The sequence below is a fragment of the Lissotriton helveticus genome, chromosome 12 (genome assembly GCF_964261635.1).
Source record: "Lissotriton helveticus chromosome 12, aLisHel1.1, whole genome shotgun sequence".
In the NCBI taxonomy this organism is placed as follows: domain Eukaryota; kingdom Metazoa; phylum Chordata; class Amphibia; order Caudata; family Salamandridae; genus Lissotriton; species Lissotriton helveticus.
In genome coordinates this window covers 847,915,042-847,929,118 of record NC_136073.1, presented here as the reverse complement: position 1 = coordinate 847,929,118, position 14,077 = coordinate 847,915,042, and the positions used below count along the sequence as shown (strand labels likewise).

The following is a 14,077-nucleotide window of genomic DNA, read 5'->3' as shown; positions in this document are numbered from 1 at the left end:
GGGTAGGATTCATACATCTTCCTTAACCCCTTCAGTGCTGATGACAAAGCCAGCTCGTCATGGGCGTTACCTGCGCTACGTGGATGACAAGCTGGCTTTGTCATAAACAAGCCATTTTTTTTTTCAGCGCACAGCGGGAAAATGCAGTAGCGCGGTAGGGGTTAAGTAAAGTAATTCTGAGAGAGAATTTCCCTCAAATCACTAAAGTGGGGGGATTTTGTAAACTTGAATTTTGTACCCAATATAATGTGAGTTATAACCAATACGTTTAAAAATCGGAGGTCAGATTTTGTACTGCAATGTATTATATGCCCCTTTAACTAATATCTGTAAACAATAGGGCGCCTATAATAACAAACACTCTTTTTGTTTTTTAGGAAATCGCCAGCAAACCAACATGTTTGAGATGTGTTTCCACAACACAAATCGAATTTGGCAACACAGAAACAACGATTGCTGTAGATATAGAATCACTGACCTAAAGTGGATATAAAGCATGGGACCATGTCCCCTTTGGTATGAACAAAGACGATGAATTGTTGACATTTTGGGTGAATATGGGTAGATGTATCTTAGGAAAAATGTTATTTTGCCATTTTAATGTTCTAACAATGCTCTCCTTTACTGTACATTTGCACATCTTCAACTTGTGTTTGCTCTTATATCATTTAGTAAAATATTTAAAACTATGTCATGTTATGCCTGAATATAATCAAGCAGAAACTTTTCGTTAGTTATCATTTTTTTATCTTATTATTATTTTAATATCAAACTGAGATTTGTGGAAATGGTCTGTTGTACCTGACGAAAGGTCTCTGTAATTAACTTAAGTTTATAATGTGATTTTATATGATGCCCATCGCACAAAAAAACGATGAAAATGCTTAACCGCGGCGGCAATGCCGCCGCGGTTTAATCAAGTGGGCGGGGCCGCGTCGGCCAAAGGACGTGCGCAGCAGTACGGAGGTAGTGCGAGCGACGGCTGTTGGCCGACAGAAGCACGCAACGGGTTAAAATAGTTCTAATATTATTAAATTTCCCAAACATGGCAGATACTGCTACTTGTCTGCAGATTAATCAAGTATACAAAGAGTGAGCAACAAGGATTTTATTTCGGTTGATGAGAGCATGTGCTTAACGGGATTGAGCTAAATAATCATATCTCTCAGTGCACTAAAGCGCTTGGATGTCCAGGGGTTTTAAGCACTACAAGAACGCATCATGAGCCTTTGCTGAAGTGTACACTTCACTAGTACATGCATGGCTAGAGTTACTTTACATTCTGAGAGTTTTTGAGACCTGTAAGACATCAGAATGATAAAACTACTGTGAATTACAGATTTTAATCAATGATAAATAAATAAAAATCAGGTAATATCAAAAATACATAGAGGGTAGCGTCCTGAGGTTCAATAATGCTATCTTTGAGTTTTAGCGACATACAGAAAGTATTCTACCATCGCTTTTGGCGTTTACCATGTCACCAGAACCTCCATTCAATGGAATTATGAGAGTATAATTAGAGGTAAGCATTTTTGTTTACGTTTATTGTTGGTAGAACCAAATCTCAGGGCAAAGTCACATTTTTCAAGATCACTTCTTCTTCCTGGGAATAAAAAAGCTGAAACAGTCTAGCTTTATCCCACGTTGATCCAGAAATTGATCCGCGATTACCGCCTGCGTATCCTAGTGTGGCCGAGCTGTGATGAGATTGGTTGGCAGGGATACAGCTTTTATGAATGCGCTCCCAGCAAGCAATCAGAAGGATCTAACAAATAGAGACCTATTCTGATTGGTTGAGGGCCACCACTGAGAATTGCTGAACATCCTGCTGTTTCAGCATTTCTGATTGGTGTCCTCAATCAACTGGAACATGTGTCTGACACTAAACCTTTTTGACTGGCTACTAGGTGCACATTCAGGATAAAAATGGGTCCCAGCTCTCCCTGGAATGCTTTGCTGCCCCACGTGCCATGGGCAGCCCAAACACTAGTGGTTATACCTTGTTCGGGCAAAGAGTACAATCTTTTTTCTAGTCAGCCTGGACACCAGATTTATTTCGAATTTATTTCCAGCATAATCTGATCGGCAGAAGAATAATGGCCTCGCCGTTGGGACCTTCTGGATTTGCCAATGGTTTTTATCGACGCTGCACAGAATCCCCCACAGGGCCCAGTAGGTCTAAAGAGTAAACAAAAACAAGGACTATGATGCGTCCACTTGCGTCATTTTGTAGGCATGTGTAACAAGCATGCGTGTGCCTAGGAAATGACGTGGCCCTTTTTTCCATTTTATTTACCAACAGAAGTTGGGTCAATAAATAAAAGATAAAACAATTCTTTGGGGTTTTTTTTAAGAGCAAGGGTAGAAAAGTAACATTGAGTGTGCTGATGGGGAAGGAAGAATATGGGGGCTGGGGGTGAAGCAACACAAGGGCAGAATCAACACGGAAAACCATGGCTGGAAGCCAACCGAGGGCGTGGATGGGGGAAGCAATACGGAGGGCGGATGAATGCAATAAGGCGAAAGAGAAGAAAGTAGAACTGTTGAGTGGAAGTATATGGGCAAGAAAGCAGCACGTGGGGAGAAGCACACAAGGGCAAACACAACATGGAGGGGAGTGGTGGTGAAGTACATTAGCAAGAGAGCGCAATATGAAGCGAGGAGCGTTAAGAACAGTACACTAGTGAGACAGCTGAAAAACACATACTCCCTCATGGAGTCCGCAACCAAAAAGAAAAAAAAATAGCACTTGAAAAGCGAGCAGTGAAAGAACATCAGTGAGGAGTTCATGCTCCAGGGGTGGGACAAACACAAGAACAGGAAGTAAAGTCCACACAAGCTGACGAATAAAAAGCAAGCAAAGGAGAGTGACAATAAAACCAACCAATGATGAGCAATAGGTGGGCTCTAAGCCCACTGTAAGCAAGAAACAGGTCTTTTCGCCTACAGACAACTTCCCCTGTCTGGTAGGCGAGCCCTAAAATGCAAACACATTTCACCAATTTACACCTGCAAGAAAATGTTCACCTAGTACCAGGCATAAAATTACATTATATCTCTTATTTGGTTGTGACACCCTTCAGCGCAGGGGTGTTGGTGAAAGTGGCGGTTTGCTCAGTACTGATATTGATTGTAGGGGGGGGGCTGCGTTCAGACATTTGGGGTTCAGACCACCTGAGGCACAGGGGGGCAGTGGTTGACACTGACAGCACACGAGGACAGGGTTGGCATGCAGAGAGACCTGAAGATTATAATAATAAACTTCAAAACGTTATGAAACAAACTGGACAACCTGACAGTCTGTGGGTTTAGGAGAAAGACAGGATAAAAGCGAAAAAATTTAAGGTTTTTTTTGGGTTTTTAAAAAAGTTTTATATAGCGCTAGCTAGACCCGTAGGTATCAGAGCGCTTTACATACACACTGTAAAACAGAAGAATATTGCATTACATAGTAGGAAGTCGGTAAGGAAGGAAAACAGATAAAAAAATACAACATGAAAAATTAGTAAACACTATTTGTTTGGGGATGAAAGCTCAAAAGTATATATATATATAGCCAGACTGATGACCACATGGCCTTAACGAGAACAATATAATTGCCCGTGCAGCTTACTACACTGCCATGACACTCTCTCCTCGTGCCATTAAAATTGAACATTGGGCACTTAGCCCACATTTGAAATGCATCAAAATGTTAAGAATGCAAATGTTAAAATTGTATAAATGTAAATACATAATGCTAAAACTGCATGTCCCACAATGCACCAGGATGAGCATTAAAAACTATATAATTGTAAGTGAAGTAGGACAACTGCTAACACTGCCGTGAAAAGGAACCATCTGGTTCGAAACGCGTAGGCTTGTAATAGTGTCTCAAATAAAACCTTTAGTTTAATTCTGAATGCGGAGTGCTGGTTTTTTGTTTGTGAAAAATAACTCACGGGATCCGGTCCTGGTCCCGAACCCAGCACCAACTTGTGGAGTTCCCTCTGCGACAGGATCAATCGTGAAAATATATATATATATATATATATATATATGGTGAGCTGTCGGGATAAAGGCAGGCAGTAAACGCACCATGCCACAGATGATGGTGATATATGGCTTTTAGCATCTGAAAACAAATGTAGCAACCGCAGGGAGAGAGAGGGCGGCGGAGGTTGCGCCCGAGCCCTCCCTGCGGGTGGGGGAGGGGCCAGGAAAGAGACAGACGTGTGTTTTATTTCAGTGCAAGGTAGAGAGAACGCAGCCTCTTGATACGAGTCCAGCTCAAAGCACACATTGTTCTGAGGTATTAAACGATGAAGCAGAGAAGGCGGGGGGGGGGGGGGGGGAACGGAGGAGGAAGAGAGATGGAGGGAGAAAAAACGAGAAGTGTGGGGGGGCTGAGGACGAAGGGAACATCTAAGACTGGAGGGGGTGAGGGAGGGGGTAGAGAGGGTAGAGCAGCGGGAGGAGGGGAAGGAAAAACTACAGAGGAATGGGGAGACAAAGAGCAGGTGGGGGGAGGGGGGGCAACCACAAAGGGAGATAAGGAGGAGAGAGGAGAAAGGAGGAGAGGAGATGTAGGAGTAACAGAGTTGAGGCGTACGTGCGTGCGGGGGGGGGGGGGGGGCGCCACAAGAGGGGAGAGTTGTGGAGAGAGAGGGCGAGAGACAGCTAGAAGGGAGTGTAAGAGAGCTCCGCGAAGTGTGAGAGAGGGAGCTAAAGGTGGAGAGGTGGGGGAGAAGGGTGAGGGGCGCACGAGGGGTCTGTCGAGTGAGTGGGGGTGAGAGAGAGAGTTGGAGAGAGAGAGAGAGTGGAAGAGAGAGAGTGGAAGAGAGAGAGTGAGTGGAAGCGAGAGAGAGTGAGTGGAAGCGAGAGAGAGTGAGTGGAAGCGAGGGAGTGAGTGGAAGAGAGAGTGAGTGGAAGAGAGAGTGAGTGGGAGTGAGAGAGAGTGGGAGTGAGAGAGAGAGTGGAAGAGAGAGAGTGAGTGGAAGAGAGAGAGTGGGAGTGAGAGAGAGAGTGGGAGTGAGAGAGAGTGGAAGAGAGGGAGTGAGTGGAAGAGAGAGAGTGAGTGGAAGAGAGAGTGGGTGGAAGAGAGAGAGAGAGAGTGGAAGAGAGAGAGTGAGTGGAAGAGAGGGAGTGAGTGGAAGAGAGAGAGTGGGAGTGAGAGAGAGAGAGTGGAAGAGAGAGAGGGAGTGGAAGAGAGAGAGTGAGGGGAAGAGAGAGAGTGAGGGGAAGAGAGAGAGTGAGGGGAAGAGAGAGAGTGAGGGGAAGAGAGAGAGTGGGAGTGAGAGAGAGAGTGGGAGTGAGAGAGAGGAGCCGAGAGAGGGGCAGGGGGTGAGAGGGAAGACAGAAGAGTGAGACGGAGGGCTCGAGGCTGCGAGAAAGATGGACCGGCGGAGACACAGCATGAAATAGAGGGAAGGAAAGGGAGAAGTGATGAAAGAGAGGAGGGAAACGAGCGTGAAGAGAGAGCTGCGTGTATGGGGGGGGGGGGTGATGGAGGGTCGAGCTTGGCCAGGGGTGGAGGAGGTGTACCCCAGACTCCAGGGAGTGAGTAAAGCTGCAGCAGCGCTCAGAGCCGTAGAGGCCCTGGCGATAATGGACCGGTGGGGCGAGTGTGGGGCGGAGGCCCCTGGGTGGGGAGTGAGAGTGATGGAGGGTCGAGCTTGGTCAGAGGTGGAGGAGGCGAGTACCCCAGACTCAGGGGTGAGCGAGGCTGCGCCTTAGAGGCCACGCCGATAATGGCCCGATGGGGCGAGTGTGGGACGCCTGGAGCTGAGACGGCGGCAGGGCCAGGCCGGGTGGACCCGGGACCCCAGAGGGCGGGGGGAGCAGTCCTCGCCCTGGAGGTGTCGGCGCAGGAGGAAGCCGAAGGGCCGTGTGCCGAGGAGCACAGGGCATGCGAGGTGAGCCGGGGCTGGCCCCGCGCCACGGGAGTCAACAGTCCTGCTGTAAATCGGCCCCGCCTGGCAGAGGCCGCCGGAGCCGCGCCAGGAGCACACATGGCGTCCGCACACACACACACACCTTAGCGCTCGTGCACACACGCACGTGCACATGCACAAGGCGGCGATTTTAGGGGGGGGGGGGCGCGTTCCGTCTGATATTTTTCCCGCTACTTCTACACACAGAAGAATTACTGTATATGTTCATTCTCCAAATAATCCAATTGTGTGTGGGATTTTCTTTCAGCTAATTTTTTCCTATTTTGTTTAGAAAACATTGCCACTTGTCAGTTCTGTGGGCGCTATATAGTGCTTATTTAAGCACACATATAACGTGCTTAATTTGGAAGGTAATTAGGCGATCTATGGAGTTGGCGAAGGTGTCAACATCTCATAAATTTGGCAAAGAACGCGCCGCACCTCTCCAAGTGCTGGTCCCCAGGCATGCACTTTTACTGCCCTTGACTCGCACAGCTGCTGTCTGACCTTGAGAGACGGGATGGTGAACCCGCCCCCCACAGTCACTCTCTACCGAGATGCTTTGGGCTTCACTGAGTGAGGGTAGTGTGCAAGGATGTAGCTACCTACCATTGGTGCGGAAGGTGCAGTGGCACCATGGCCGGTTGGACCTGATAAGGGCTGTACATATCTACCCGAGCAGCAGTCAAAGGGGGCATCTTCCTTGTTTGCACCAGGGCCCGTGGCACTCTCGCGAGGCTACCGGACGTGCAAGGCCCGACCCATCACCCCTTAGACAGCAGCACTCTATTTACCAGGTCATGTCTTTTTCTTGTTCGTCTCAGAAAACCCTCGTCTTCGGAATCTTTTGGAGATTCAGAGTCGCGTCAGACTGAACAGCCCCGCTGGCCTCTGCAATCTAGGGATTTGGTTGGGGCCAAGATTTACAGCCCCGTCTCTCCTGACATTAAAATCACGCACCCAGTTTTTCCCCAAAAAACCCAGAAATCGAACATAACAATGTAGGAAGTGTCAAAAACTCACCCTCTTCCCAGCGTTGGATCAAAGCATTAGCAGAACGTGTCCAAGATCACACGGCGTAAGAAGGAAGCAGCTGCGCCGGTTAGAATGGCTCGGACCCACAGGTGGAGCTAGTCACTGGGTAGTCATGCTGGTACAAAAGGGGGTGGTGATGGACGGAGCATCTGAACCAACCAACACTCACACCCAGTCAACAGATCTGGGTTTAATCCATCACCGTTCTTTAGCCCACTCTGCCACCCCAGTTCAGACATGCCCATATGCAAATCAGTCTGACCCTGTGCCTCATGGGAACAGTCCAGCCCGAACTGCCAAGCCATGTCTTCCCTGGACCGGAAACAAGCTTCCGAGGACCGGTTTCTGGCATTCTAGCCGCCTTCAGCCCGGCTTGCTTGAATCCAGTGGCAAAGTGAGCAAGGGACTCACGTCTGAGCATACCATGCCAACTTATGGCGAACAAAGTGGTACAAAAGGGGGTGGTAAGGCCCCGTGATGCCCAAAGGGAGAGCCAGTCGCCAGTTTCATCGTCTCCCAAGGGGGCCTTTTACGACCAAAGGGAGAGGCAGTCGGCAAGTACCGATGCACCCAGCTCGGCCCTGTGACGCCCAAAGACTGCCAGTCACCTGGAATCATTGTCTCACAATAGGCTGTGTAAAAGGAAGAGTCAGTCACCAGGAGCAGTTGCCACGTGACATGGGCACCCTTCCTCCCCAGTGGCAAGCCCGGTACCATGGGCATCTTTCCTGTTACAATAAACTGTCTCTGGGTGACCAGGGAACAGTGGCACCCATTGATCGGGTTTTATTAATATGCAGGGTCTACGGCCCTTAACTTTTCCTCCACACCCATGTCTCTAAAAAGTGGGGCGCAACAGGGCATTGCCTTACACTTGGTCAGTCAGAGCCCGGGTGAATCAGGTGCAGTGGCACCGGGGCCCAGATCCCTGAGGGGGGCATTGAACCCTGAATATTGCTCTATAATATTTGGTAAGTGCCATCAGCAAGGACGCAGGTACCACAGGCGCAGCAGGTGCAGTGGCACCGGGGCCAGGATCCCTGAGGGGCCCATTAAACCCTGAATATTACTCTATTATATCTGGTTCAGGCCAGCCATCATCGCACATTTTTATCAACCCTATAGAATAGCTTCCTTTAAAATGATCCTACCGTGAATGCCGCTCGCTATCACGAGGTGGCAGGCGGTTCAGATTTTAGTCTGAATATCTCAACAGAACGAGTCCATAAAAATGCGTCCATCGAACTGTGTGCTTCCTATTAAAGGGATAATTAATTCTATTTTTCATATTTGTGTGGCTCCCATAAAGCTCATATCCTCTACCCGCTGTAAAGCGCTTTGATGAACACCTGACGTGTCCGCGCTGGAATTTCCATTCGGAGTCCATATTTGGCAACATATAAAAAATCGTATTTTGTTTCTCAATTGTAGCGCACTCAAACGTCCAACCGTTATGGTCCGCATTATATAACAACGACAATCAATTAATTAATCAATCTTTGGCATTTAATTAAATGAGTCTCCCAGTTCGCTTCGTGAGTAGCTTATTACTAATTCACCATTAATCCTTTATGGGTTCTGGAGTAGCGTGCTACTTGCCAAAAAAAGCGCTTCAACACCTCATCAGGGGTTATAAGCGCTATATAAATGCAAACCTTTCTCCCCCTTCTATCCCTCCGCTATCCTTCTGAATCAAAACAACTGACTAACCTATCAACTCAAATTACTTTCATATTTGACTATACTAATTCACCACTATACCTTTATGGGTTCTGGAGTAGCGTGCTACTTGCCGAAAAAAGCGCTTCAACACCTCATCAGGGGTTATAAGCGTTATATAAATGCAAACCTTTCTCCCTCTTCTATCCCTCCACTATCCTTCTGAATCCAAATAATTGACTAACCTATCCACCACTCAAATTACTTTCATATTTCACTATACTAATTCAACACTAATCCTTCTTGGGATCCGGAGTAGCGTGCTACTCGCTGAAAAAGCGATTCGACGCCTCGTTAGGGGTAGTAAACGCCATATAAATGCAATTACAATACAATCATGGCCAGGTTTTTGTTTTGCTTGGCGGTAGTTCTGATTTTATAATGAAACAAAAGAACTACCATTCCCAGAATGCAAAGAAAAGAAACCTTGACTGAAAGAGCTACTTAGGAATGAATCTGGGACACCCGGAGCTCTGTTAAACGTCCTCCCCTCCCGCCATCAGGCCCCTCCATGGTTCAGGCAGTTAACTATAATAAGTGCCCGCTCACACGCCCTCTCAGGGCCAAAACTGCCCGTCTCCTCCGCCCCACCCCCATCCCTTGAAACAAAAGAATTAACTTTTGTATTTAGACTGAACGTTGGATTGGGAGGGGGGGGGGGGGGTGTCAAGGAGAGATTAATTTGCACGACAAAAAGGGAAAACTAAAGGAATTTATATGAGAAAGGAGATTAGAGGGAAATGGAGAAGGGGGGGGGGGTCTACGGCCGTCCACCCCTCCCCTTCTATTGCCGACCCCCCGCCCGTCTCAGCCCAGCTCAGCCTGCCAAGGAGGGGGGAGGAACCGCGACTTAATTAGCCTAAAGAGTCGGCAGCCCCCCCCCCCCCACGACTTTTCGGGCCTTAATGAAGAGCTAATTAGGGCTGTCTAGACAGGCAGAGAAAGGCAAGAACAAGTTAAAAGGAGGCTTTTCTCCAAGATCGGCCGGCAGCTGCGGGGAGGGAAGCGGGGAAGGAAGGGGTTAATGGAAAGGGGGGAAAAAACACCTGTCTCGGAACCAAAAGAGTTAATGCAGATATTGTGATAGACACGTGTATTCTGTGCAGTGCAACATTACCCAAACACGCGCCATTACTAGAGTAGTGCGGCCTATGTCATAATATATCGGCCCAGTGTGTCTGAGGGAACCCCCCTCCTTGAGCTGACAATCACAGAAGTCCTACAGGCGCAGAGTGTGTGAGGGAACCCCCTCCCAGAGCTGACAGTCACAGAAGACATACAGGCACAGTATGTGAGAGCTAAAACAGAGATCACAGTCTCAGAAGTCCTACAGGCGCAGAGTGTGTGAGGGAACCCCCTCCCAGAGCTGACAGCCACAAAAGACATACAGGCACAGTATGTGAGAGCTAAAACAGAGATCACAGTCACAGAAGTCATACGGGCCCAGAGTGTGTGAGGGAACCCCTCTCCCAGAGGTGACAGCCACAAAAGACATACAGGCTCAGTATGTGAGAGCTAAAACAGAGATCACAGTCTCAGAAGTCCTACAGGCGCAGAGTGTGTGAGGGAACCCCCTCCCAGAGCTGACAGCCACAAAAGACATACAGGCACAGTATGTGAGAGCTAAAACAGAGATCACAGTCACAGAAGTCATACGGGCCCAGAGTGTGTGAGGGAACCCCTCTCCCAGAGGTGACAGCCACAAAAGACATACAGGCTCAGTATGTGAGAGCTAAAACAGAGATCACAGTCACAGAAGTCATACGGGCCCAGAGTGTGTGAGGGAACCCCTCTCCCAGAGGTGACAGCCACAAAAGACATACAGGCTCAGTATGTGAGAGCTAAAACAGAGATCACAGTCTCAGAAGTCCTACAGGCACAGACTGTGTGAGGGAACCCCTCTCCCAGAGGTGACAGCCACAAAAGACATACAGGCTCAGTATGTGAGAGCTAAAACAGAGATCACAGTCACAGAAGTCATACGGGCCCAGAGTGTGTGAGGGAACCCCTCTCCCAGAGGTGACAGCCACAAAAGACATACAGGCTCAGTATGTGAGAGCTAAAACAGAGATCACAGTCACAGAAGTCATACGGGCCCAGAGTGTGTGAGGGAACCCCCTCTCCCTGAGCTCACCGTCTCAGAAGTCATACAGGCCCAGTGTGTGTGAGGGAGGGAGCCCCCCAGAGGTCACAGTCACAGAAGTGATACAGGCACAGTTTGAGAGTGACGCCCCCTCCCAGAGATTACAGTCAGAATTCATACAGGCCCAGAGTGTGGGAGGGAGAGAGAACCCCGCAGAGCTTACAGTCACAGGCGTCAGAGAGGGACAGTGTATGCGAGGGGGCTCTGGAGAGCTTACCGCAACAGTGGTCACACAGGCCCAGTGTGTGAGAGTAGACCCCTCTTGACGACCTATCCTACAAGAGGTCTTACCAAGCCGTATGTGGCGTAACACCGCACAGATCTGCCCAGAAGACAAGCTATCCTGGCCCTAGAGGTGAGAGGGGAGCCCTGAAGAGTGTGTGTGATTATATGTACCTGCCTCAACCTTCACATCACACCCCACCAGCTAAACAGTGATTGCCAAGTCGTGCAGCCCAAATCTGGTACCGCTGGGGAGGGGAGTGGGGGTTCTGTGCAACTTTATTATGTGATTAAAAACAGGACCCATTCTAAGGGCACGTGAGAGCCCCCCTGCAGTGATCACCTTAAAAGAAGTCATGGAGGCAGCAGAGATAATGGGCACCTCATGACAGGTCTGTCGCGACAGGAGTACAACGGAGACCCCTGTCCTACGCCGCTTACAGCATCACAAAGGCAGACAGGGGCTGCAGTGCCAGGGTGTGGTGCCCTGTCCTGGAAAGTTTACAGTAATACGGTCCATGCATGAAAAGAGAGTGGGGTAGTGGTCCTACAGAGATCACATTAAGATTCTTCATAAATATACAGGAGGGAACAGGGAGACCCCCTCCCCCGCAGGTATATATGACAGGAGTAAGAGGGTCAGCAGTTCGACCATGTCCTATATGGTTTACACACACAAGTTTACACACACATTTGTGTCCTCATGTAACGCAACTGGTGCTATGTAAAGCGCTCTGATACCCGATTCGGGTCAAGTTCGCGCTATATTAAACTCTGTAAAATAAAAAATAATAAAATAAAAATAAAAAGTTAAAGGCGTAGACTTAGGTAAGAGAGAGTGCCTAGAAATTATTAACAAAAGACACACAAGCGCAGGACTACGTGAGAGTACAAGTCCTCTACAATGTTCACAAGGCACACTGGCGGAGGTGGAAGTCAGGCACCCACAGAGCTTACAGCATCAACAGTCGCACAGGCTCATGGGAGGAAGTCAGCTTCCTCCTCAAAAGACTTCCTGTCTAGGTGACCCGGAAGTGCACTCACCGCCCCGGTTGTACGTACCTCCCTCCATGTCCTCGGTCCAGTTTCGACTGCTTGTGGGCGAGCTGGGGGAGGTGTAGTATTCACCACCCGGACTCGTGTCAATGTCGTCTTCCATGGAGCCGGACTTGTGTCGTTTACTCCTGAAAGACAACAAACAAGGTCAACCAATCAGAATCACTTCGAGCAAGCTAAGAAATGGACTGACTGAAACACTTAGGAGGTTTTTGTGAACAACCTACGCATGAAATAAAGAAAGAAAAAGAAGAAAACAAATAACGATTTGTAATTTGTCATTTGGATGCAAAGTGATAATTGTGCTAGCTCAGGATAAAATTTGTGTTGTTCTCAAGGGCATTGACAGGTTCATGCCTGCTGTGTTTAGATTGGTGGCCTAAACTCTATCCTTTGAGCTTTTTATATTTGTTTCTTTAGATTAACATCACTGTTACCCGGCGCATTCATAACCCAGCCATCAATTCCTCTGTTTGCCACTTAAACAACACCTGTGGGGAACAACAAGCTTGCAGCCACCAATGTTATAGGACAAGAGGCACTGGGGTCATAAGTCAACAATAGTCAGAGTAACCCATCACCTGACAGCAGCAATCAGGATTGAGAACAGTCAAAAGGACATTGCAGAAAACAGCAGCTGCCATAAAACAACTGCAGTCAAAATTAAACAGCAGAAAATAACAGCAATCATGTATTATAGCCCAACATTAATCACACAATAACAGCTGTAATCACACTGCAGAGAACAGCAAATGCAGGGGACCACAAAACAAGAAGATTCAGAATTGAACTACACAATACAGCAGCTTCCAGGAACCACAAGACAATAACTGACAAAGTTAAATAGTAGAAAAAAGCAGCAACTGAAAACCACAAGTCCACAACAGTCACAATTACACTGTAGAGAACAGCCGAGGCTGGAAACCAGCAGACAAGTCAGAATTTAACCTCAGAACAATTCTGCAACCAAGAACTACAAGAAGATACCAAGCAAAATAATACTGCAGAGAATAGAAGTTATTGAGAGCCACAACAATCCCAGAACAGTTAAAATGACACTGCAGAGAACAGCAGAGACTGGAACCCACAAGACAAGTCAGAATTTAACCTCAGAACACTTCTGCAACCAAAAACTACAAGAAGATACCAAGCAAAATAATACTGCAGAGAACAGAAGTTATTGAGAGCCACAACAATCCCAGAACAGTCAAAATCACACTGCAGAGAACAGCAGAGACTGTGAACCACAAGACAAGTCAGAATAAAACCTCAGAACAAATCAGCAACAGAGAACAACAAGACAAAAACAATCAAAATTAAAATGCAGTAATTAGAAAATAGGGATTCATCAAGGTAACAACAGCTAGACACCCTCTGCAATGAAAAGCAACCAAAGAGATTCACATCAAAGCAACAGTCCGAATTACACCGGAGAACATGGCAGGAATCTAGGCCACACCAACAATTCATCAACTGTCAGAGTAATACTGCAAAAAACAACACATACTGGGAAATCATAAGCCAACTTCACTCATTATTACACCCCCAAAATAACAGCCAATATTATCACAGGCCATCAACATTCAGCATTACATTTCAGAAAATTGCAGCCGCCAAGAGTTGTCGCAAGTAACAATCAGAATGTTACTGTAGAGCAATGCAGCTGCCAGGGATCACACACCTCTGTCAAAACACTGCAGAAAACAAAACACCAACTTTCATGGATCACAATACAACAACATTCACAGCATAACTGTGAAGAAAACAGCTCTGAGGGGGAAAACATGCCAGACACCACCAGAAAGAAGTGTGTAGTAATTACACTGCAAAAAGCGGCAGCTGTTAGAAACCAGAAGCCAACTACAGTGCAGAATAAATGCATTAATCTGAAATCGCAAGGAAAGGGAACCAGAATGGCAGTGCACACAAGGGCACCCATGACCAATCACTAGCCAGGAACAATTAGAAGCACAACGAAGAAAAAAAA

General features: G+C 47.5%; 1 protein-coding gene across 4 annotated transcripts in view; it reads right to left on the bottom strand.

Annotated features, from left to right (window-relative positions):
* Window positions 1-14,077, bottom strand: part of NFIC (nuclear factor I C) — a 322,708-nt gene that overhangs the window by 57,028 nt on the left and 251,603 nt on the right. For all 4 annotated transcript variants that reach the window (XM_078669818.1, XM_078669820.1, XM_078669817.1 and 1 more), the window contains one exon: window positions 12,097-12,218. In XM_078669818.1, the coding sequence (XP_078525944.1) occupies window positions 12,097-12,218 (122 nt within the window). The remainder of the gene's footprint in view (window positions 1-12,096; window positions 12,219-14,077) is intronic.